At 37.4% G+C, this 26,791-nt stretch overlaps 1 protein-coding gene across 4 annotated transcripts in view; it reads left to right on the plus strand.

Annotated features, from left to right (window-relative positions):
* Window positions 1–26,791, plus strand: part of PTPN21 (protein tyrosine phosphatase non-receptor type 21) — a 71,372-nt gene that overhangs the window by 20,884 nt on the left and 23,697 nt on the right. For 3 of the 4 annotated variants that reach the window (XM_083377993.1, XM_083377994.1, XM_083377995.1), the window contains exons 3-11: window positions 6,748–6,917; window positions 9,288–9,385; window positions 11,056–11,123; window positions 11,550–11,620; window positions 12,744–12,831; window positions 16,535–16,623; window positions 18,641–18,728; window positions 20,002–20,081; window positions 26,588–26,648. In XM_083377993.1, coding sequence (XP_083234119.1) covers window positions 6,748–6,917; window positions 9,288–9,385; window positions 11,056–11,123; window positions 11,550–11,620; window positions 12,744–12,831; window positions 16,535–16,623; window positions 18,641–18,728; window positions 20,002–20,081; window positions 26,588–26,648 — 813 coding nt within the window. Of the gene's footprint in view, window positions 1–6,747; window positions 6,918–9,287; window positions 9,386–11,055; window positions 11,124–11,549; window positions 11,621–12,743; window positions 12,832–16,534; window positions 16,624–18,640; window positions 18,729–20,001; window positions 20,082–24,065; window positions 24,168–26,587; window positions 26,649–26,791 lie in introns of all 4 variants that reach the window. The other variant, XM_083377992.1, reaches the window with a different exon arrangement.

The raw sequence follows: 26,791 nt of genomic DNA on the forward strand, positions 1-26,791 counted from the left end.
AGGGCCTCCTCAGGGTGCCGTCCACTAGACAATGTCGGCTGGCGACCCCCCGGGGGAGGGCCTTCTCTGTTGGGGCACTTGCCTTGTGGAATCAGCTCCCCTGGGAGCTCCGGATGGCCCCAGATCTCCGGTCCTTTCGTCGTGACCTCAAGACATACCTTTTCCAACAGGCCGACCTGGACTGATGATAAAGGTTTTTTATTATGTTTTTAATGTTTTTATTGGTTTTAGTGGGGCTTTGTGATAGTTTAATTTTTTTAAAAATATTTGTATTTTGTATTTTATTGTTGTTAGCCGCCCTGAGTCCTTCGGGAGATAGGGCGTCATATAAGTCCCATAATAAATAAATAAATAAATAAATAAATAAATAAATAAGATAGATTAGGCTGAGGAGAAGCATTGGCTTAAGGTCATCCAGTAAACTTCATGACTTAATGACTAGGTTCATACATTCTGCTAAATTTTGAATTTTTTGAAACATGATACATTACATAGCTTCACATATAATACTAATTCTTAAACCATCATTGACAATTGCAGCTGGATTAACATTATCACTTTTGGACAAACAGGAAGACACTATACTGAAATTTTAGGAGCCTCTTTGGAGCATAGAAAATGGAAGACAGTGGGACATGGATAATGTCCTTGGAATGAACATTGAAATACTAAGTAAGCCAGGGAGGCTACAAACAGGGTAAATAGTTGGATGGCCTCTCTTTCAGGTTGCAGCCTAACTAAGGAAGTCAATATGACATCAGTGATGATCCCTTCCAAAACCCTGATCTTTAATTCCAGAACACCACCTGATAAAATGACTATTATCTATTATTTCAACATTGATGAAAACAGCTGAACTAGAGACCTGACTGACAGAAGAAGTGACAGTTCATCCTGCCCATCTTTGTCTACTTGGACTATTCTGTCCTACAACAGACTAATAAAGATAGATAGAGGGATGGCTTGGTCATGGTCTGCATCAGTGTTCCTCACCTTCAGCAACTTTGTAGATGTGTGCACTTCACCTCCCAGAATTGACAAGCCTCCATGCCGGCTGGTGGATTCCGGGAATTTAATTCACATATCTTAAAAGTTGCTGAGGTTGAAAAAAACTGGTCTACAAACATTCTATCTCAATGACAAAATGCTTGACATTCTGCCATTTTTTCTGCCATTTTCAGCATGCAAATAGGTTTGGATATAGATTCAAAAATTATTGAAAATTACTGTTACTGAAAAATCCCAAGCATTTTGTAATAGTATTCATACAATACATACAATACAGTTGATATCATTTATCTTGCAACTAAAATATTATATACTGCTCAAAAAAAATAAAGGGAACACTTAAACAACACAATGTACTGTATTTAATAGTAGGATGACTTATCTTGTGTTCCCGTTATTTTTTTGAGCAGTATATATTATCTGACTGGGAGAGAGTTTACTGTTCTACTTTGAATTTGAGTAAGTTGGAACTTAGGACTTTTGAAAGTAAGACATTTTAGTTGCACTTTATATTCCATATCCCCATCTTTTTAAAAAACAAAAATATGATATGTTACAAAGACATTTTTATGGCCCAATGACTGTTTGTAGTCACGATGGTCTTGCACTGGGTGCTCTGTGGCCCATAAACAGCCATAAAGGAAAGGAAAGGGCTTTTTCTGTGGTAATACTTAAAGGAAGTTCAACTGGTACTAACATCAAATGTTCTTGGTGTTACATTAAGATACATTTATTTACCCAAACATTTGAAATGATTTTATACTAGCATTTGTCTGCAAATTATAGATTTTGTTACAATCCAGTTTGTTGGAGGATTGCTTGTTTTATTTTGATTATAGTACTCATATCTTTCATTCCATTCCGATGAATAGCATACCAAAAGTAAAATAAGAAATGTAAACCATGTTTATGAGTAGATGGGTTATAATCTAAATCAAGACTAATATGGGGATGTTGAGATGGTCTCCTGCCTTGGCACATTATTAATAAATGTATTGTGAGCTTGCAGACCTTATTACTTCTAGGTGCCCGTTCAAATCTCTCTTCACAATGTGGTATTTGAAATATTATGAAGAGGACACATTCTATTGTATGTCAATATTTCCTGCTTCTAGAATTATTTCTAGATTTGTATTCTCTGTTTTGAACTTTGGTTCAAGTTAGTAAAAAAAGAATATGGCAGGAACTAGTCAAGAAAATTCATTTTTTTGTCTCTGTGTGGCTTATTTTATTACAACTGCTTATTATGAGCTTTAAAAAATGTTCTGGGAACAGATATTTCTAGCAGGCCCAGTACCTTGGACTATTTATATCCAACATTATGTGTTTCTAATTAGTTGGAAAAGTTAATAGCCTTATAAGTAAGCAAGACACCGAGTCCGACCTTTTTGAACTACTGCTTAAAGTAATTTGCATTATACAATCCTAAACACTTGCATCTAGAATATTAGGACTACATCACATGGTAATCCTTGCTGAAAGATAAACAGATTCCTGTGGTCATTTGAACTTAAAAGTTAGTTGTAGGAATTAAGGTTTTTTGCTCCCCCTTGGTTTGTCTTTGCTAATCCTCCTTCATCTGAGGCTGCTTGAATCAATCCCCAGCAGCTGGTGTTTTGCAGTTCTTTTGTGAAGCAATTTGTTATGAGGTTTCAGCTGTCTAGATGGCATGAAAATATCTTAACCATACTTGGAAATATTTTATGTTCCCAGTTTCAAGAAAGATAATTTTTAAAAAATCCATCTAGTTTGAGTCTTCTTGCTTATCAGGATTAAGTCAATCCATTGTAACAGTCTTAATACCATTATCAAAGAATGAGTCGGTACAGTATTATGCTATACGTAAAGCACATTTAAATATATACATTTATGTTGCTTGTTTCTAATATATTTCCTGTCTACAGTTATTATTACCCCTTAACATTTGTCTGGAACCTGGTGTGCATTTTTTTTACTTTTATGTAAAGTTTGCTTGTGTGACCATTCAAAGTATACAGCAGTGCCGAAGAAATAACTTTGTAGCCAATCCTTATATTTATGATCATTGCAGGGTCCCTCAATCACATTGCCCTTCACCTGCTTTGCAGCCAGCATGCAATTTCACTAGGTAAAAATTGTAAGCGCAGGTATTGTAAGCGCACTTAGTGACTGTATCGCTTCACTTCATGATCAAAGGGGAAGTAAGATGTAAGCCCAGTCATGGTCACATGATTTTCAGCTGAGTGACCAAGTTGCTAGTCCCACTAGTGATTGCTAAGCAAGGACTAGCTGTAATGAGATAGAGAGAGACATGGTGCTATCTGTATCCTTCTTAGAGAGGCAAAATCAGATTGCTATGGTAAGAGATCATGACCTCTGTTTGAACAATTGACTGTCTTCACGCAGAGCAAGTGTGGATACACAAAAACTCTACAGGACCTAGACATGGCTGAGAAATGCTAAAAAAAAACCATCCTGCATATCATTTAAGTGAATTCAGAAGAGATGTAAGTGAAGTCAAATAGATAAAGAGTGTAGACAGTTACAGATTAAGTTGGGTTTGCAAATTTTGCTGCACCACCATGCCCCAAAATGACAAAGGAATCCATGTGAGAAGAAATAAACCTACCTACCTCTTTTCAATCTGTATAGCAAATGAAACAATTATAGAACCTTGCCGCCTAACAAAACAGAGCACTTTGTTGTAATGGTTAAGGCATCATGCTAGAAACCAAGAGAGAGTGAATTCTAGTCCTGCCTTAGGTATGAAGCCAGCTGGGTAACCTTGGGCCAGTCACTCTTTCTCAGCCCTAGGAAGCAGCCAATGGCAAACACTTCTGAAATATTGCCTAGAAAACTGTAGGGACTTTCCAGGTAGTTGTCTGGAATTGAAAACTAGCTCAAAAAAAAACCAAACACTTTCCATTTGAAGTAAAAAACAAAGCAACTAAATTCAAAACCGTACCACTCAATGGATAGGATGAGCCTGCCAGTCTGTACAACTTCTGAAATTCAGGTTGCGCTTTCAAGATAGCTATTCTCTTCCCTTCTCCTATCCCTTATTTTGGAACAATATCTTTACAGCAACAGCTATGCAAGATCCTGACCTGTCCAAGCAGAGTGGGAACAAACTCTGGCAGTGATTCAATCACAGCTGCGCATACTATAAGGCAGGGATCCCCAACCTCCAGTCCATGGACCGGTACCGGGCCGCGGCATGCCAGCAACCGGTCCGTACAAACAAACAAAGCTCCATCGGTGGAATGCAGGCAGCACACAAAACCACACACTCTCCAGTCTGTGGAAAAACCTTTTTCCACGGAACCAGTCCCTGGTGCCCAAAAGGTTGGGGACCTCTGCTGTAAGGCACTCAAGTCTCTATCCCTGCAGCGTTGTGCCAGAGCCCTTCTAAGCCGTCTTCCTAACAGTGATCCAGCCATGAGCACAGTCAGTTTGGGCTTGGAGGGCTAGATCTCCATGGATCTATGTTGAAGCCCTGTCAGATCAGATGATCTGCCTGGAGAAATGCCTGTCTTGACTGATTGGGAGCAAACCTTGTACTCCAAACATTTTTGGCATCCCCCCATGTATCTGTTCATGAACATTGCCCACTAAAAATGTTTGTACAAGGCAGATATAAACATAAGACAGATATAAGCATCATTCCTTTTGCTCACTTGACAGAATTGTGATTTTTTTCAGTTGTACTTGTTGAAGTACAGCTCCTAGTAGCTCCAGCTAGCCATTGCCAATTATGAGGAATGCTAAAGAATTTGTGAGAGATTCTTCTCGCACTGATAAAGAGTCTGCAGGTACTAAAACAGGGAACACGTGCAGACTTCTTCATGGAAGAGAAAAGTTTCCATCCCACTGCATTGAAACAAACATGAACAAGTGAACAAGTGTTTTGCTTGTCTCAACTGCCTCTATGTAAGTACCTCACTTGAAAGTAATCACTGGAATTTTGGGGTCATAACTTTTAACCTTCCTTCCAATAAACATGTTTCACAGAACTCCGAGATTGTTTCTTGAATTGATTGTTTTGAAGCAGCCAAGAAGCAAGTCTGACACAGTTTCAGCATTAAGTGGAGAGCCATAACCCTTAATCCCCTCACGCTCATTACTGAACTATTTATGTCTATAGAAAGTTCTGAAGTGGAAGAAGGATTTCACACAGATCTTGATAACAAACTGGCTGCTAGTGTCATGAGGCAAGAGAACTTTTCATGTACTTTCTTTTTTGGAGGAGGAAGATTCATGTCAATTAGAATACTGTAAGTTATACAATCATACTACTGGCAATGAGGTTGTGATTTGCACAAGGTAATTATTTACGTAGTATCATACATAGTATCATGCTTTGCCCATTTTAGGTTTGGTTAAACTGAATTCATTTCAACAGGATTTAAATATAACGATTGGTGAAGTTCTACATGCAAAATATTCATTAACTTGACAGATTAGCAGAGTGCTAAAAATCTTGCTTAATTTTCAAAGTATTATATACATTTATTCTTGATTTTGAAGGACCTAGAACTAAGAATAAATTTCCTGACAGTTAGAACAATTAATCAGTGGAATGACTTGCCTCCAGAAATTGTGAGTGTTGCAATACTGGAGCTTTTAAAGAAAAAAATGGACAACCAATTGTCTGAAATGGTATAAGGTTTCCTGATTAAGGAGAGGGTTGGACTAGAAGACCTCCACAGCCCCTTCCAACTCTGTTATTCTGACATATTCCGTAAGAAATAAATAACATTGTACCACTAGTTTTTCCACATTGTTTTTTTTTCCTGTGTTCATGTATTTTGCACTAGTTCAGTCCATTGTTAAGCATTCCCACCACCAGTATTCTTAGATTGAACATCTATGCCATTTGTTGAGCAGATAGGAAAAATTGCAATTAATGGAACATAATTATGTAAAAATCTGTCTAGGGTTGATTCACTTCCTGGAAATTGAATGAAGAGTAACTTGTTCAAATTAAGATCTGACAACAGCATTATTCTTGAATGCTGAAAATATGTCTAGAGTTATGTCATGTTTCTGTAGGACTGGTATATGTCTTCTGCTAATGTTAGCAGTTTGTTTGGACATGATTAAAATGTTATTGCCTTTTAATATATTTTACACTGCAGAATTCTTAAATGCAATTAGAGTACCTGAAGCAAAACACACAATTGCAGCTATGCATGTGTACCAGAGACAGCATATTTTATTCATGTGGAAAGTCCTGCTATGAATTATCTAAGCATCCAAAATTGATACTTTTTCCTTTATAATTTTAGATTGCTATAAAGAGAAATGAGTATGTACCATGTCTATTTTGTAAAGACAAGAATTTTTTTTAAAGGGGCTTTTTTAAAATGGGATAAAAAAATGATAAAGATCTGTGTTTGAATTGATTTGTTTTACATGATGATCATGCTGCATATATAAACATGAATTAAAGATATGCATTGTTCTATGCTGATTTCTTAGTCTAGTTTATTGTATATAAAAGATTGAAAGGACAATTTCTACTCTTTGTGATTTATTTATTTATTTAATTAGTTTTCTATACCGCCCTATTCCCGAAGGACTCAGGGCAGTTTACAGGGCAGCATATAAAAGACAATATAAAAAGATAATATAAAATTAAAATGAATTAATTTAAAATGACTTAAATTAATTAAAGCCCAACAATTAAAACAATATTAAAAATATTTACCTTCTTTTTTTTTACATGTAACATGGTTCCTTTTCATGTTTTCCTTTTAGATTACCTATTTTAGCCTTTGGTATTTCAACAAGCAGAACCAGCGCAGGTGGATAGACTTGGATAAGCCTCTCAAAAAGCAACTGGATAAATATGCATTGGAGCCAACTGTATTCTTTGGTGTGGTATTTTATGTGCCTTCTGTCTCTCAACTTCAGCAGGAAATTACCAGGTGAATCTTGTAAGCTTGCATGGAATAATTCTAAATGTAAAGTAACTAAATTTAAACATGGCCCTATTGAATCCGATACCATTTGTTTCTACATATCTTTCCTATAGACTAGTCCTCCTGGATCTGAACAGAAATCTTCCTGATGAATATATTATTTCTTTCATGGGAAGTTATTTTAGCTCAGATAAGCACAAATAGATTTCTTTTGGAAGGTAATAATAGTTGTTTACCTACTAAGCTGCTGAGTGGAGTCTCAGATTTGATGTTGAAGTTCTTGGTTGCTTTTTGTCCTACAAAGCAGGAGAAAATATACTGGGATGGCACTATTTGGGAAACACTGGTTTACACTGCACGGGACAGCTTAAGAATCCAAAGTCAGTTATTTCCCAGACTTAACTTAGAGATGTCAAGTACTGAATGCAAACGAGCATTTGACTATTTTGGTTTTTTTTCTTCAAGTTTTGTATAACTTTGTCACTGAACATCAATTTCATGGATGCTCTTTTCACAAAAGGAGAAAGGGAGATGATCTGAGTTAACAAGCAGTACCAAAAATTGAAATCCCTATTTATTTCACAAACATAGTCATCCAACCTGTGATGCGCCAGTGTGAAAAAAGAAATAAACAGTTGGAAGTATGCTTGAACTGAAGCAATTTACCATGGAGAAGTGGGCTGCTATTCCTATTGAGCAAAGTGAGAGAGATGATCACTGTTTGTGGGAAATTATCTGTATACTACTAAAACTTTTGTGTTTGCACCTTTCAATTGGGCAAAACAGTGTGTTATCAGGCAACAATTTTTGAATCGAGGTAATTCAAATGGGCTAATTTACAGAATGTTTCAAAATCTGGGACCTATTACTCCTCTGGGATTGAAATTTGGAAAAAAATTGTGGCTACTTCAGTGGCTGCCATGCCCCAGGGTTATTTCTGGTGCTTCCTGCCAGCTTCTCACAAGAAAAGCCATTGGGGAGGCTGGCAGGAAGACTGAAGTCCCAGGCCAGCAGACAAGTAAGTAGCTGCTATCAGGTGGGGGGAGTGAGTGAGTGAGGGGATGCATGGAAGTGGCACTGTGCAGGTCAGAGAGAATGTGTGAAAAGTGCCATGCAACTTGGGGAGTATTTGCTGGGGTGTGTGAAAGGTACCATATAGGTTGGGGAGGGTGCACAAGAGACATAGCATGGTTTGGGGAGGTTGTGTGAGGGTGTATAAAAGGTGCCACGTCGCTTGGGGTGGTTTGCACAGCAGTGCAGTGTGGGTTGGAGAAGTGTGTGGGTGTGAGTGATGGCACGAGGGCTAGGGATGCCTGAATAAGTAAGCAAATAAATATCTCTGAAGGATGACCCACCAGGCCATGGATTGTTTAGTTGCTAGTAAATATGATACAAGTAACTGAATATATGGGATTTGGGGGAACTTTTTGTTACTATCACACTGTATGTTGAAGAGACTTCAGCATCAGATCTGGGACACCGTTCACCAGTTTAGATTATATAACAATTTTATAGAATGGTAGGCCATGTATATAACTCTTTATCTAGTTCAAGCTCAGACATGAAATCTGAATCTGTCGGAAGAATTTAATAGCAAAGCGCAGTAACAGATTTAAGTGATGCTTCTTCTTCAAGGGAAAAGTAACGAAGGATGGAATTAGAAAAGGCTTAAAAATGGAAGTACAAAGGAAGAAATGGTAATGTAGGCTAATTGGTACGTTAGTAGGAGCGTAATGATATTATCAGAAGGAAAGAGAATATGTGTGACTATCGGAGGATCTGTGAGTAGAGAAAAAGTTTGCTGCACTGAGAACCTGGTATATGAATTAAAATGTCAGATGGGGATCATTACTTTAATAGTTCCCCTGGATTATTTATTATTTAGATATAAGGGAAGTTGACTTCTGCAAAGTCACACTGCTGATTCCAAAATTACTAACTTGGACAGTCAAGCAGTTATCTGAAGTCTCACATACTGATTTTTTTTTCTTACTGTCTGCTGCTTCATTTTTTTAAAATGGAAAAACCATGGACTGAATCTGGAACCTTCTGTGTATATTCCTCTACTAAATTACAGTGTCTGGCCTACCATATATCATATCATGTACATATATCAGCTTATATAATATTATTCATTTTATTTATATAGCCTGTTTTTTCCCACACGCTGAAAGTATTATACATACTTCTTCTTCCATAGAATCATATCAGCAAAATAGATAATTTCAGGCCCCAATTTGCTTAAAACCTAAATTGATGATAGCCGAGAAATAGAGGCATCTTTAGGTATAGGCATATAGGTATAATCACAGAATGTTGTTGACTATATGCATTTTCATGAATCGGAGGCATGTGAAAAAACATTTTTCCCCATAGATACCAGTATTACCTACAACTAAAGAAAGACATCTTGGAAGGAAACATACCTTGCACGTTTGAACAAGCAATTTCTCTTGCTGGGTTAGCTGTTCAAGGTAATTTCCACACTTGCAATCATGTTTAGCTTATTTTGGAGGAAGGGATTGGTATCATTGTTTGAATGACAGTGCCAGAAGGTCACAAAAGCTGGCTACATGACCCCGAGACACTGCAGCTGTCATAAATATGAACCAGTTGCCAAGCTTTTAAATTTTGATCATGTGACCATGGGGATGCTGCAACGGTTGTAAGTGTGAAAAATGGTCATAAGTCACTTTTCTCAGTGCCGTTATAACTTTGAATAGTGACTAAATGAATTGTTGTAAATCGAGGACTACTACTCTTGAAGACTACCTGTAAACTTCAGATGGTACAGAATGCAGCCTAACCCTAACCCTCTTTGTACTAATAAGAATGTTCCAACATATTCATATAATACCACCATTATGAGCCCTCTACTAGTTGCCAGTTTGTTTCTTACTGCAGTTTAGCAGCTGATTATAAATTATACTTTCCTATACAACTCAGGAATTGGATATTATTGAGACTGCTTCCTGCCTATCCCAAGATACGCAGGTTGAGAAAGCTTGCTAAGAGCTCCTCATGAACCACAGCAGGAAAATTGGAAGCAGTCATTTTCTGCCAGACCTCCCTCCTGTGGAACCATTTTTTCCCCAGAAATAAGATCAGCTTCCTTACTTTTAGGAAACGTATGAAAAAGTGGTTCCTTAAGGTTTTGGAGAATATAGATAAAATATTTATCTGAAGTACTTGTGGGCATTTTTATTGTTCTTTTGTTGTTATTGTTGAGTTAAATGTACATGTTTATGTATCTGTATGATTTTATTCTGTGTCGTTGATTTTTTTTATTATATAGTTTTGTAGTGCGTTTAGATTTACTTGAGTGAAGCAGCAAAAACACTTGTATAAATGAACAAATAAGACATACTCCACCTGGTCTGCAGAAATCTAGATGACCACTAGATGTCAGAATATAAAATGTCTTTTTGTATCTCTTTGCTACCAGTGGTTAACTCTGGTGTGAGTCAATGGGCTTTAGTTTGAGAACACCATGTTGTCAAGCTGCTCAGTCACCTGGTACCTCAAGGAGCTCATAATTTTAATAGTAATAATAATGTTGCAAGTATGCCCTGATTCTGATCTTTGAATTGTTAGCGGTATGAAGATTCCTTTTAAATCAATAATATTTTTGCATGGATGTTATGTATTATAGAAGAGATTGGCAAAAAAAGATGAATTGTTGGCATGGGAATGGGGAGCCATGAATATTCATTTCATTTTCTGTTATACTTTACATGCTCAGAGCAATAATATTGTGCTGTATAGAATGTTAATTTTGTCAGTGCGATAGAAAAAATACATCACAATAATTTATGTGACAAACATTTTGCCTTTTGTATTTACCCCAGCTGACTCTCAAATTATAGAGATTCAGTAAATAATCTCTATTTACTTCTACATCATGAAAGAATGTAGCTTTCTACACTTCTGTTTCTAGATAAGAAAACTGGAAGTTGTAATGTATCCATTTGTATTGTTTATATGACTTCTGGGAGTTTGGATAGGAATTTTCTCAATGCATGCAATAATTATTTGTGGTCTATTGCTCATCTGTGAAATAATGTTTCATTATTAACAGAATTACTTTCCAACCGAATTGTATGTTAAGTATTTCATTTCTGCCTGTTTCCTTTTAATTCCTCAGCTGATTTTGGGGATTATGACCAGTATGAATCACAAGAATTTCTACAGAGATTTGCCTTGTTTCCTGTGGTAAGGATGGGCCAGTTTTTCTTGCCTTTGTCTCATGTTTGGAGTTATTTAAAAGGCTAATTTAAAAAAATGAAATCAGTCCTGCATGCTGATGCAGGTAGTCCTTGACTTATGACACAACTGAGAGCAAAACTTCTGTTACTAAGCAAAGCATTTGTTAAGTGAATTTTGTCCATTTTATGACATTTCTTGCCACAGTTGTTAAATCGCTGAAGTTGTTAAGTTAGTTACACAGTTGTCAAGTGAATCTTATACAAGTTGCTATGAGTATATTGGTTTGATGACATACATATATAAATAGCTGAAAGAAAGGCAGATGGAGTAGTATATGTTCATATTTTTAATTAACACCTTACAACAAAAGGAGTTTAGGATGTCGACAATGGATACAGGAATAAGCACAATGCTTTGTTTTCCATTTTTAAGGGTTGGTTGCAAGATGAGAAGATGTTAGAAGAAGCAACTCAGAAAGTGGCACTACTCCATCAAACATACAGGTATCGGTTCTGAATTAATGACATTGTTTCAAATCTGAAAATTGTGGCATACTGAATTGTTGCTATAAAATAGGGAATTGTTTAAATTAGGATTGATGATGAGAAATACAGTTCCTATGTTAACAGAAATCCCTTTGTTAACACAACATCTTTCTTCTGGTCCTGTGATTGAAATCTGGTGAATCTATTTATCATTCTTTTGAAGTAGTAGCTACATCAAAAACACTGTAAGCTCACAATAGGTTTAACATGTATTTTAAACTGTGATCCCGACAAATGAATGTAGGGGAAAAAAGTATTTCATCTTTTCAGCATCTTTGCCCTGCTTGATGTGGCCCTTTGGCTACTGAAAACCTCTGTTTATTAATAGTTGTAAACATTTAATACTAGCTTCCATTGATCAGAAAATTGTGATAAGTAGTGATAATCAACTCTGGTTTAAAGGGAAAGAGTTTTGCTTTAATAATATTATTATACTTACAAACTGTTTAAATATGGAGCATGTATGCCTTAGAATAATTAACTACAGTTTTTAGAGACCCAACATGTTCTTTGCATTGGCCCCATATTTGGAATCTGCAACAGATCTACTAAATTCTGCTTATGATAGATTTGCAAGAGACCTGTGAATACAAATATCATTTTTGCTCCTTATATCTTTGGTATTTTGTGTGTTATTTTACGATTGGATTTAAATAAGACAGTATTGTGATTTCCTTGTTTGTAGGTTAGTGTGTTATATGAAGACAACTAGTTGTGGTTTATAAATCGTAAAACCTATTTAAACTGGTTACTGAATGAATCTTTATTTTTTTAAATTTGCAAAATACATTGAATCAAAATAACTCAGTAGTCTGAGTTCACAAGATATGGTGAATTACTATATGTACATCTGAATGGTTGTGTGTCTGTCTGTGTGTGAGTACGTATACATCTGTTAATCTTCACTGATCTGCTTTATTGTGTGTTTTGTTAGAGAAAAATAATATTTCTGAAGCAATTTATTTATGTAAACATCAAGCGATCTACTCTTCCGAAAAGTATTGCTGATACAGGCGGAAACTAAGTGTTCTGGGAGACTAGTTAGCTAATGAAGGGTTTTTTTTCTTTCCTTCTTTTGAAGGGGCCTCACACCACCTGATGCAGAAATGTTATATATGCAAGAAGTTGAGAGAATGGAAGGTTATGGTGAAGAGGCCTACCCTGCTAAGGTAAATTAATTTTACTGAAGGCCTGTGCCAGTCAGTGTTGCACAAATATAATAATTAATTTCCCTTCTGTATTTCTAATTTTCTTTTAAAAAGTATACGTTTATTTTGTTATAACACTGATCATGTTTCTGTTAATACCTTTAGCAGAAACACTCAGATGCCAGTCCAGAAATAGGATTGGAGTTTCTACTTAGAATGCGAAAATTTACCCTGAAAATATTTTGTATTTCATGTTAACCAATAAATATAGCAAGCATAGTCTTGTAATGCATAAAAATTATATTCTGTATCTAGTAAACCTAAAAGGCAGAATTTGAAATATATAAACAAAATGAGTTCAGTATATTGACATCAATAACTTAGATTCTGAGCAAAAACACAGAGTTACAGTGACTAAAGTTTATGTTATACTGAACTAGCTTTATAAATAAGTTACTATTTTAAAATGTTCATCTTCATATTTTTTTAGAAGGAAACAATTATAATTTCTATCTTCTTCAGATCTGATTATAGTACAGATATAATAAGATTGCACTAATAGATGTCCTTTACAGGGAGAGAAATAGAGGAATGCTATTGTATCTTCTGAATCTCTTTGTGGTCTTTGATATCACTGATCACTGAATTGGTGGGCTGGAAATTGATATATGGTGATTCCATTTCTATCTGTAAGAATACTGTCAGCAGTTGGTAGTGTACTATTTCTCAACTATGGCAGCTTGTTATTTATTTATGTATTTTATTTATTTATATCCTACCTTTATTAATAAATAACTGAGTTGTTGAATATACCTAATACCATACTTCTTCCTCTCCTCTGTGAGATGAGTTGGACTGAGAGAGAGTGATTGGTCCAAAGTCACCCATCTGGCTTCCTTGCCTAAGGTGGGGCTGAAATGCTAGCATGATTCCTGCTTAAGCACTACTAGACCAAACTGGTCTTCCAATCTCATACTTCCAGATTTGTAGACTTCAGTTCCAAATATTCTGCAACCAACATGGACATTCTTATGAATTCTGGGAGTTTAAGTACACACATCTGGAAGTTGCCAAAGTTAGGAAAGTTTGATAAACATTAAAGTTTGATGTCACCGGTGTACAACTAACAGCAGACGCTGTGCAGGATCTTCCTGGAAGTAGTCATGTGCTGGATGAGGGCAAACAAACTGAAGCTAAACTTGGATAATGTGTTCTCAAGTCCAGGAATTAAATAGGTGACTTATTCTGGAATAGGTAGCTTACCCTCTGAGGAACAGGTTCATTGCTTGGGGACTAACCTCAATTTCCAACTGTCACTAGAGCCATCATTGGTCTCAGTGGTAATGAAAAGATAAGCCTAATTTTGGGTGGTTGCAGGGTACAACCCTTCTGGAATAGGGTAGTCTGGCCTCAGTCATCTATCCTCTATCCGCTAATAACTTCAAATTTAGATTACTGAAATTTCCTTTTCTGGGCTATCTTGTGAAAGCTGCAATTGGTACAAAGCATAGGTATCTGATTGCTAAATGGATTAGTGAATGAGATTGTACAATACTGGTCCCAAAAATATTGCACTCATTGCCGGAATGTTCCATAGCTGTATTTGAGGTGCTGACATTTGTCTGTAAAATCCAAATAGCTGAGAACCCCAATATTAAAATAGCACCTAGCAATAGCACTTATATACTGCTTCATAGTGCTTCACAGCCCTCTCTAAGTGGTTTACAGAGTCAGCAAATTGCCTCCAACAAACCTCATTTTACTGATCTCGGAAGGATAGAAGGCTGAGTCAACCTCCAGCCAGTGAGAATTGAACTGCTGGAAGTCAGCAGAATTAGCCTGCAATACTGCATTCTAACCACTGTGCTACCACCCCTCGGGCCACCATGAGCTTCTCTAGAGCTATAAAATCATACTACAGAAGACCTTCCAGTAGCCCCACAAATAGATTTGGTTTACAATGTGCTGAGTCTTTTCAGTGGTAGTTTCTCAATTAAAGAAGTCTCTTCAAAGGGAAATATGGGTGGCCAAGAAGCTATCTTCAATTAGATGACAAAGATCTATCCATTCAGCCTGGCAGGTAGAAAATAACAGTACTGTGGGATCTGTGTTTTAGATTTCCTATTGCAGAGGCATACCCAGGTAAGATACACTGGTATCATTCCAGTATTATGCTCAGGAGGATGACCAATGTTTTTGTATGCAAAAATGGTAGTTACTTTTTCATGCACAGTGTGCAATCTGAAGTGTTCAATAATTAGTTTATAGAACTCTTGTGTAATCCTGCAGGGATTGCACAGTGTGCACATTACTTTTTAAAATTACCTTTTAATTAATTTTTCTATTGATTAGTTGGCAAGATTATTGGTTAATCATTTAATGTTATTTATGTTGCTGTTTGATAAATTACTCTGATAAGAATCATATTTTTGTAATAACTGAATGTCAAAAGCATGAATTACCCGTATATACTTGAGTATAAGCCGACTCGAGTATAAGCCGAGACCCCCAATTTCACCCCCAAAAACTGGAAAAAGTTATTGACTCGAGTATAAGCCGATCCGCCGTTCTGCAAGCCTCTGCCGCCAGCAGAGGCTCGATCCGCCATTTTGCAAGCCTGAATACACAGGAATACCCTGTGTGGCCGCGGCTCTCGGGGAAGCCCTGGCTGTCCGCTTCCTCGCTCCACGCTGCCATTCGGGGCCCACGCGTTCCCCGGGCAAATCGCGGCGCCCAGCAGGCGAGGAAACGCCCGCTCCAGTCGCCCCCCCTTCCCTCAGGAGACGCGAAGCAAGTGACCGCCCGGAGCTTACCGAGGACTTGCGCGCGGCCGAGGCTTCGGTGCTTCCAGGATCGTGCGCACCTCTCCCAAGCCGCCGCCGTCCGGAGACCTGCCGAAGTTTGGGGAGGTTTGGGGAGGTGCGCGCGCACCTCCCCAAACCTCCTCAAACATCGGCAGGTCTCCGGACCTCCGCGCCCTGCCTGCCTGCTTCTTTCTGCTGCGGAAAGAAGCAGGCAGGCAGGGTGCGGAGGAACGGAGACCTGCCGACGTTTGGGGAGGTTTGGGCGCCTCCCCAAACCTCCCCAAACGTCGGCAGGTCTCCGTTCCTCCATGCAGACCTGCCGATGTTTGGGGAGGTTTGGGCGCCTCCCCAAACCTCCCCAAACATCGGCAGGTCTCCGTTCCTCCTGCCGACGTTTGGGGAGGTTTGGGCGCCTCCCCAAACCTCCCCAGGTCTCCGTTCCTCCGCGCAGACCTGCCGACGTTTGGGGAGGTTTGGGCGCGCACCTCCCCAAACCTCCCCAAACTTCGGCAGGTCTCGGACGGCGGTGGCTTGGGAGAGGTGCGCGCGATCCCGGAAGCACCAAAGCCTCGGCCGCGCACAAGTCCTCGGTAAGTTTTTTTGTTGACTGGAGTATAAGCCGAAGTGGAATTTTTCAGCCCAAAAAGTGGGTTGAAAAATTCGGCTTATACTCAAGTATATACGGTATGTAGGGAATTTTAGGAGAAGTGATGTATAAGGAAACAAAGCTATTTCCTTATTCTAGGAAGCATTGCCCTCAATAATATGCTCAAATTGATACACGATCCCTTCTTGGTTAGATAATCAGGTTAACATTTTGGCATATCATTTTTGCAATATACTTTAAATTTTCATCCATCTGTGGCTGAATATTTGCCCTACTAACATTAACAACTTGTTTTTTCATTATTATTATCTAGGATAGCCAAGGAAGTGACATATTCATTGGAGCTTGTCTTGATGGAATTTTTGTCAAGCATAAAAATGGTCGGCCTCCTGTAATATTTAGGTGAGTTTTTCCCCCCAAGCAAGATGGAAAATATGATGTTTCATAATCATAACAATCTCTAGATAATTAGAGCTAAATAAAAACATATTACAGATTTTATTTTCCTGGGCTCCAAGATCACCGCAGATGGGGACTGTAGCCAAGAAATTAAAAGGCGCTTGCTCCTGGGGAGGAAAACCATGGCAAATCTAGACAGCACACTAAAAAGCAAAGAAATCACCCTGTCAACAAAAGTGCGTATAGTCAAGGCTATGGTCTTCCCAGTTGCAATGTATGGCAGTGAAAGCTGGACCATAAAAAAGGCTGAGCGCCAAAGAATTGAGGCCTTTGAACTATGGTGCGGGAGAAGACTCCTGCGAGTCCCTTGGACTGCAAGGCGATCAAACCGGTCAGTCCTAGAGGAGATCAACCCTGACTGCTCTTTAGAAGGCCAGATCGTGAAGCTAAAACTCAAATACTTTGGCCACCTAATGAGAAGGAAGGACTCACTGGAGAAGAGCCTAATGCTGGGAAAGATTGAGGGCAAGAGAAGAAGGGGACGATAGAGAATGAGGTGGCTGGATGGAGTCACTGAAGCAGTAGGCGTGAGCCTAAATGGACTCCAGAGGATGGTAGAGGACAGGAAGGCCTGGAGGAACATTGTCCATAGGGTCGCGATGGGTCGGACATGACTTCGCAGCTAACAACAACAAAAAACATATTGGCTGTGCTAAAGCATACAAGATATACAAGTAATGAGATCTGTACTGTGATTAATTGACATGCCATCAAGTCAGATAAATAGATTGCCTCCATAATAATCTGTGCCTAAGCTGATATTTCAGATCTTTCAAAAATGCACTCATCACTAGTTTAAGTGAGGCTATCTACCTTGCTGCTGACTGTCTTCTTCTCTTTCCCTCCACCTTTCCCAGCATAAGAGCCTTCTCCAGAGAGCTAGATCTTCCCATAATGTGTCTGAAGTAGGATAACCTGGATCTGATTATTTGTGTCTCAAGTGAGAACTCTGGGTTAATTGGTTTGTTTTCTTTGCTGTGCACTGTATTCTCAGGGATCTTCTCTAACATTAAAGTTCAAAAGCATCAATACTCTGCTTCTTCAGAGTCTAATCTGGGCTATGAAATTCTTGTTTATCTTTCAGTAATCACCATAAGGATTATGTAGTGTGCGATCTCTAACCTTTGATCATAGAAAATGATTGCTCATTTCTCCTTTCCAAGTGAGTGGATAGGTTTCCAAATTCAAGTGGCAAGTTTGACTTTAAATGAGCTGCCTTCAATGAGAAGCTCTTCCTGAAATTGGGTAATCCCTAGCTGAGAAAGTCTCAGGAAGAAGAACACAGAAAGAATAAGGTTCCAAGCACAGCTGGATAGGAGGATTGAGATCCAAAGACTTCTAACTCTTGTCTGTTTTTCCTCCCACATTCCTATTGGGTTTTGCCCACATCAATATGTAACCTAAAAGGCTCACAGTGAGAGATTTGAGGACACAGCTCCGATAGAATAAATTTACTAATGCAAAAGCCTTTAGTAATAAATAAAATTAGCCTCTGAAAACTCTAGGATTCAAATGGTATTTGCAGCAGCAGCCCCCTGATTCAAATTGCACATCAGCTTTCCCACCCCTAGATTGTAATGGATCCAGAGGCACTTGTTTCTTGTATCTTGCCAGCTCAAGCCTTCATAGTTGCTGAGCAGAGGAAATGGAAGAGTAGCAAATGCTAATCCTTCTTCCCTGCCTGTAATTAAACGTTGTGGATAGGTGCATAAGATCTTTGTCCCTGACCTCAGGTATTGTTAGTTCAGCTCTTGCAATCCCTTGTGTGGAGACTAAAGCAAAAGCAACCAACCAAAGGATTATAGATTTGAAGTTGAAACATGCAAGGTAGCCAACAACTTCTGCAAATATATAAGAAATAATACCAAATCAATGTATTTTTTACACAGGGAACTAAACCATAATTATGTGTGAAAGTTATGGGTGCTTAAGTTTTTCTCATTATTCTTTTTATTTGCAGGTGGCATGATATTGCTAATATGACCCACAACAAATCTTTTTTTGCATTAGAATTAGCCAATAAAGAAGAGACAATCCAGTTCCAAACTGTGAGTTTTTATTTTAATACATTTTAAACTATAGTGATACGAGGAAGAAATCAGATTCTCTATACATGAGAGTATATATATATGTCGGTGTGTAATATGTGAGTCTGTATGTATGTGGGAGAGAAAGTTTGTGTAACTGAAGGGTGACGGTCTCTTAATTTTATATTATCTTGATTGGCCTGATGGCCTGATGGGGGATATGCTGGGGGTTTTATTGGGATTTTTATTATTCTACTGTTTTTAGCTCAGGCTCTTATTTAATTCTTTTTTAATTTTTGTATTCTGTATTTTTATGTGCCCTGTTCACCGCCCTGAGTCCCTCGGGAGAAGGGCGGTATACAAATATAATAAAGATAAAGATAAAGATTATCTTGATATTAGAGCAGTTATTAGCATAAGTCATATAATCTATTAGCAATCAATATAGTTGAGTAGGAACAATTCTATTCATATATTCTCCCTACCAATATACATATACATGTACATGTACATATACATATACATATGTTCTGCACTCTGTCACTATAGCATTCAGTGAATTAAAATATACTTATTTACATCTCTCTTAGGAGAACTCCAGGGCACTGCCTACATGTTCTTTTAAGAGGATGATTCTAAGTCAGATTTTTATAATGAAATAATTCTTTATTCAGAGATATAGATAGCATCATATTTTTTTCTACCTCTTGGTCTATTTTTTTCTCTTTATTTATAAAGTACTTGCCAGAAACTGGTAGGTCTGGTTATGGCAAAACAAGATATGCTATTATTGTTTACTTCTCTCTGTGTTTGGCTGATATTGCATTATTAATAGTGAATCATAATGCTATCTTTTTATGTATTTTAACAATTTTATCAGTTTCATTGCATTCTTAAAAAATATTTATCATAATCCTACGTTTATATGATAAAAGGTATATGCCTATTTTGTAAAGGAAGAAGAGTCTGCATCTGTTTCCTGTTTGGATAACCATTATACTTATCTGTGTGAGAAGTAACTCTCACAGATATAATAACTGTTTTGTAATGAATTCTGAAGAAGCCCAGTATAAATTTATATTGCTATAATAGTATTGTACCTGACGTTCATGACCTGAACATGTTTTGAGCTTGTTGCATTTGATTGTTCATATGGGGGAATCATAAAGCGTTTCCACGAGGCTCCAGAGGCAGCAGGCATGTGTACCAGGCGGGATTCTGCTTGTCTCTGCTATGCATGACTTTTATGCCCAAGAACCTGCTTTGTTTCACGTGTATCTTTTCTGTTTGACAGGAAGATATGGAAACAGCAAAATACGTGTGGAGGATGTGTGTAGCCAGACACAAATTTTACAGATTAAATAAATGTAGCTTGTAAGTACCATATCTTTTAGTTTCTTAACTGCATTTGATATTTATAAATAGCTAACTTATTTCCTTTTTGAAAGCATATTCCTGATGTTGGGACTTAATTATCTTAGACATTTTGCTTTCAGCCTTGGTGGAGCAGTAGGCTAATGCCTCCTTAAGTAACACCAGCTGCCTGCAATTAGTGCAGGTTCACATCCCACCAGGCTCAAGGTTGACTCAGCCTTCCATCCTTCTGAGGTAGGTAAAATGAGGACCCAGATTGTTGGGGGCAATTAAGCTGACTTTGTAATAATGCCGCTTGGGTGTGAAAGCCCTAATAAGCAGGCATATACATAGAATGAAGGCTACTGCTAAGCTTGTAAGCTGCCCTGAGTCTTCGGAGAAGGGCGGGATATAAATAGAATTAAAATAAAAAATAAAATAAATAAATGTAAGCAGCCGTGTATGGTGAAAGAGGTTTTCTTGCTGCAGGCACTGACTAAATGACTTGGATTGAACTGTAAGAAAATATTACTAAGGTAGCACACACTAGAACTATTGTAGAAGAACTAGTGTATGGTTTTGCAGTATAACCTCTATAAACATTGAGATGCCTACAAGATTGTCAGATGGCTTTCCTAGAATCTCAGAATGTATTTTAAAAAATTCAATTGAAAGAAAGGACACCGTGATTTTCTAGTACTGTCACCAATATACCATGAAATTTGAAAGCTTTGTGAAAATTTAACCCCTTTCCTTTCTTGTGCTATCACTTAAAATGAAACAGCATCACCCACCTCCTGAAAAAAGGCTGAACTCTAATCTAGAGGAAGAATTCTTGCAGCAGTTTCTCTGGGATTTTAGAAAAAAAGTAAATAATGAATACTGTGTAGCATGTATTTTAGTAGCCTATTAAAAATCTTGAAAACAACTTGAGCTTTTATAAGTAAAGACATTGCCCTGGATTTCGGATCCCTTTTCTCAATACTATACACTTCTGTTAACAGAAAATACTGATTCTGTGATGTATTTAATAAAAAATATTTTTTATCTGGCTTATACAAATTATCCAATAGTGTAATTGCAAATAAATTCCATCAACTCCAATGACACATTACTTAGATTTCTAAATAAATTAATGAAATCAGAAGGTAATCCTCACAGCAGTGTCTGTTTCCCAACTGACAGTTTGAGCACCATTTTAAGAGCCACATTCTGTATTATCATACTTCTAGTGAGCCTTTTATAAATTTAAAGAGAATGATGGATCATGCTGCTGATCCATTCTTCATGTTCTGTTTTTTATAAAGAAGAGCCAAGTGTAGTGCATTTTGGGTGAGAACATTCTTACTCTCTGACTTCTTTACCAGTTCAGAGACTAACACTGATGGAAAGATATTAGCTTGCCCTCCCTTTTGAGGGGGAAAGGGCATACAGTATCAGAAACATATTTGCCTTAGATCAGGACTAGACAGAAGGTAGACAGTTGAATCAATATAGAATTTGAATTTGTGTTTTTACTTGTTTAACCCATTACCAGATAGTTTTCTTTCAGACAGCCTGATTTCAAAAGAAAAATGCCATGAGCATGGCTTAGCCTCTGTAGGAAATGACATGCTGAAACTTTGCTGGTCCCTTAGCCCACCATAATCAACTGCCTATCTATATATAATTCCTTCTAGAACAGGGGTGTCAAACTCAATTTCATTGAGGGCTGCATCAGCATTGCGGTTGCCCTCAGGGGGCTGGGTGGTTGTGGCCTGGGTGGGTGTGGCCTACTGGGTGGGCATGGCTAAAGTACATATGGCCTACTGGGTGGGCGTGGCCAGCTCTACATCATTCGCATCAAGGGTGCCTATGGGGGAGGAGTGGGACAGATCTGAGAGTCTCTGGCAGGAGGAGGGTCTCTGGGCCAGGGCCAAGGCAGTGGGGGCCGTTCCCTCACTGTTTCCAGGATGGCTTCATGGGCCGCATGAAACCACTTCGCGGGCCGGATCCGGCCCCCGGGCCTTGTGTTTGACATGTCTGTTCTAGAATAAGTAAAAAATGTAAAGTCTTCAGGATATGTGCTTTGCAATAAACTAAATATACATGAAAGAACCAATGGGTTTTAAAATATCTCTGCCAGATTATAGTAGAATACCTCTGCAGAAGATTGCATCAGACAAAATAACTTCTGAAGTAGAGACATTAGGGACAGCTGAGAATGATTAGATTATATAGTAACATAACTTAATGATTCTTTCCCAGATGTATATTTAGGGATCAATCTGGAGGGAAGATGTGTGGATGAGGATGGATACGACTAGGTCTGAAGGTTCAGAGGGGAAAAAAGTAGTAACAAGATTGTCTCTCTTCATCTTCCAAATAATTCAGTGAATTAGGAAGGCTTCTGCCTAAGTCATATTTGAACATTTTGTACTTTTGGTTTTTTTTTAAAATGCTTCAGCTGCTTTTGCCTAGGTACTAATTCTTGCATATCTCCACCCGGCTAATCTTTTTTTACTTCCTCAGTATCTTCTTTTTGGAAGAATGTGTTTAAAGAAACATCTTATATAAGCAAAAAAAAGATTCAGTTCACTCCCAAATGTAAGTTTGCCACACATATTTGAGGGCCAGAATAAGAACATTACAAATATACAAACCCTAGTAAGTTGTATTTATTGCAGTCAAATTTGTTGTTTTTAAACAATGAATATATCAGGGTATTTCTTCAATGGATAGATGCATAATGACATTTGGTCTATAGCTTTGACAAAGTTTCTGATAAAATCAATTGTATGACAAGCCAAAGTAGTGAATAAATGTTTTTACAAGGAATGATGGAATGTCATTTTTCATATAAAAGATAGGTATCCTGGAAACAGTTTGTAATAAACATTACGGGCATGTTAAAATGTATCAGCACTAAGTACATTTTTCAAATTCATTTTTTTAAAAATGTAAACAAGGAAGAAGTCTGCTTCAAAGAATAGCTAAGAAATGGAAATGGAGCTATGGAGACAGCCATGTTAGCAGATGTGATGCTTATTATAGTGCTTTTTCTTTTCCTTCTGTGACCTAAAACCCTCCATAGTGTAAATAATCAAGCACCTTTGCAAAACTTCTTAGTTCTAGAAAACATTAACTTCATAGACTTTAGCTATCTTTTCCCATTTTTGCCATTTCCTTTTAGAAACATTTAAAACCTTTGCAGAGAGAGCCATAAAATGTAAAAGAAAGAGAAGGAGGATTAATTGTACTAGCCAAAATTGCCAAAATTTCAGTGTTGATCAGTCTATGGGTTGTAAAATGAGTCTGTAGGGTGCTTTTGATCTAGTTGCATACATTCACTCTATTTGTATGTAATGTTCAAAGTTAATTATGAAAAAAATAAAAATTGTTCATGAAAGATGTCGCTGAGCTTCAGGTCGTGAACAGGATTCATAAAACCTTAATATGCTGGATGTAGTGAGGTTTGCTTCTCAGAATAAATGAACAGATAAAGTTCTTCTCAGCCTAATATTGGATTTGGGATTTAAGCATGTAAATATTTGAATTATTTTATAGGAGATGTTTTTGTCTCCTGATTTGCTTCATCCACACAGCTAGCATTTCTAGTTATTTCTAGTTATGAGGAGGCAAAATAATTCTGTATTATTATCAGGAAAACTTTATAAACATGTCCATGAAATCAACAGGAGTTGTTCAACTCAAGGGAGTTTTTATCTTTTATGTAAATTTAGAATTCACATTTTAAAATAGCAGTAATCATTCTTTTCCTTTTAACTCAGGCCTACTGGTTAAAATCAGAGAACATGTGTTTCCATTGCTGTCTAACAGAACCCTTCTTCTGTAAAAACAAGTTTATATTTGCTGCCTAAGAAGAGTTGGGGCTTAACCATTGAGAGATGACACCCTTAAGAAACCAACTTGAAAACCTATTATGATGTCACATTTGTTTATAGTCCATTTTCTTAATGAGCTATTTCATTGCCTATGTTTTGTCTGCATGTACCTTGTCTTTAGAGACTCCCCAGATTCTTCGCCTGAAGAAGGCTCTCAGAAATCTTTTCTCATTCTTGCCTTTCCACGCTTTCCAATCCTTTCTCGTCCTTCTCTGCCCAAAGGGTGAGCCAAAACACAAAATCTTTCTTTCTTTCTTCTTTCCTCTTGCACACTTTGCATGTCTAATATTTATAGTGCTCCCACATTTACTTGTACAGCCACCGTGATGTGATTTAAAGAAGCTATCCCTTTGGACATTGAATTCCAATAAATATACCATTTCCCTATCTATCTGTCTGCGTCCTACCCAAATGAAGAATGTGGGTGTGGGTGTGAAAGGTTTGTCATTTGGTTTCAGAATAAATTGAACGTGCTAGACCAATTTTTAATGCAACTTTATGTTTGCAAGAGTAGATAAACATTAGAACATTATTGATGAGCCAATGATCTCTGTCACAAGGCCAATTAATACAGGATGCAAAATATGCAAATATATATATATATATATATATATATTTGAATGAGCTTCTGTACTTTTTTCAGGAATCCTTAAAACAAAATATTCCTTCTTTTGTATGTAAGAACAGAGCTGAGTCAGAGAAAGTTCAAAAGCCAAGAATTTCAGTTAGAATGCATCCATTCACATGTCTTAAGCTATAATCGACTTTAGCCATGGTCTGAGGAATAGTCTATAAACAAGACCAGTAGATTTTAAATGAACAACCATAGCTCCTGTTTTAAATTCCTGGCATGTTCTTTTTAATGGTACTTGTCATGTTTGGGACATGGCACAAAAAGAAACCACAAAAATGAGCCTTGCTAAATTATAGTTGCTGTAAGCTAGACAAGAAATAAACTACATCTTAACCATAGTTACTCTGTTAAAACAATATAATTTTCACAGATGCCCTCCCCCATACAGTACTAGTACATATTGTATTATCACAATGTTAGCAATTTGCATATCTCTGGAGGAAGGGAGAGAAGTCAACTGATAATCCATTAGGTTGAAGATGCCATTTCCTAAAGATATGGTAAGCAGAGTGCACAAAAGCCAGGAATCTTTTTCTAAAAGGGAGGTAGATAAGAAGGAACTTAAGTTGTTAAAGAAACAAAGGGACATTTGTCACTTGAAGCAGACAAAAGAAGTGGGGCTTGAGCACACTGAAAACCCCTCCCCATAATCCCATCTCCACCTACCTACAAGGCATGAGTAGCTGCCAGTCTTGTCAAGGCTTTTGGGAGATAAAAAGGGTCCTGAAGCTTTCCCATTCTTTGAGTTGTCTTTGGATCCAGACTTGGTGGCTTCTAACTCTCTGGCTAGTGCCTGCCAGCCTAGGTAAGAAGGACATGGGTAAATGTGGGTGAGAATGTAACTGTAGATGAATATGTGTATGTGTGTAAGAACAAATATCGAATGAGGGTGGCTATTTCCAGGCCTGTGAGTGTAGGTGAGTGACTGTAAGCTGAACTTTGGAGTGCATGTAACAACAGTCTAACCTGCCTTAATTAAAAAACCTTACATTTCACATTTGAACATTGATATAGTTTCCTTCCAGATGATGGGTTTGAGTGCTGCAAATCAAAAAACATATATTTCCTTTTCCTCCTTGGATTTTTTTTATAGAGAAAAACACATTGCAATTAATGACATAGAAATCTTAAAAGATGATACCTTCTATTTTTCTTCAAAGTTGCTTAAATCACAGGATTAGAGTTAATACTGCTTTATTTTCCAAATGCTATAACAGGTTATGTGGAGCATTATATGAAATTCTTATATATCTTACTATGTATTTGTAATAGATTGGTCCATTTGTAGTCTATGTTGATTGGATTTCTCTGGGCTATGATATGTCAATCAATGCCCATCTTTACCAGTATGTCCTGTTCACTGTTTGATAAAACTGCGTATGGCATTGTGATGTGACAAAAATAAATCTCCCATCCCCATAATTTAGTCTATCAACAAACAAAGAAAAGGGGAAGATTATTTTGAAGTTTGCTTAGAAATTCACCAGTTATGATTAAACACATACTTGCAGTTAGGTTGTAGCTGAATTAGCAACAGTTCAAGCAGGTGTACTCTGCTGAAGTCTAAGCAATATCATTTATTTATTTATTTTACCACCCATCTATACAATAAGGTGACTCTGAGCATCAACAATACAATATTGTTTCGGATATCATTTTTCATAGTCTGATGTGTTTCTGAAAATCTAAATGGTTTTCCCCCCCAGGTATTTTAACATGAGTGCATTAAAAGTTGCTGTGTTATCGGATGAGTATTCAGTCTTTTTGACTGCCACTGGAAGAGCTAACATACATTATTTTGATGCTTCCAGCTGTGGATGATTAAATCTGTATAATGTATGTAATGTGGTGGCAAGTGGGAGAAGAATCATTTTATGAATTTGAATTATTGCAAACTACAGTCCTAAACACACATTGCCACTAAGCACTAATCTATGATTATACATTAATAGGATTCCACTGTGATTGATGTCACTACAAAATGTGTGTTATGTCATTGTGTTTTGTAGACAAGCTCAGACAGTGACAGTGAATCCAGTTAGAAGGCGATCATCCTCCAGGTTGTCTCTGGTAAGCACTCCACACCTGATCTCTTCCTTATCCCTTGAATTTAACCTGTTGATAATCATAGTTGGTCAGTTACTCTAATTAAGTACATTGAGAGATGATAATAAAATCTGGCAATAAATGAGACAAATGCTAATTTGGATTTT

The sequence above is a fragment of the Vipera ursinii genome (assembly GCF_947247035.1).
Source record: "Vipera ursinii genome assembly, chromosome: 1".
NCBI classification, from domain to species: domain Eukaryota; kingdom Metazoa; phylum Chordata; class Lepidosauria; order Squamata; family Viperidae; genus Vipera; species Vipera ursinii.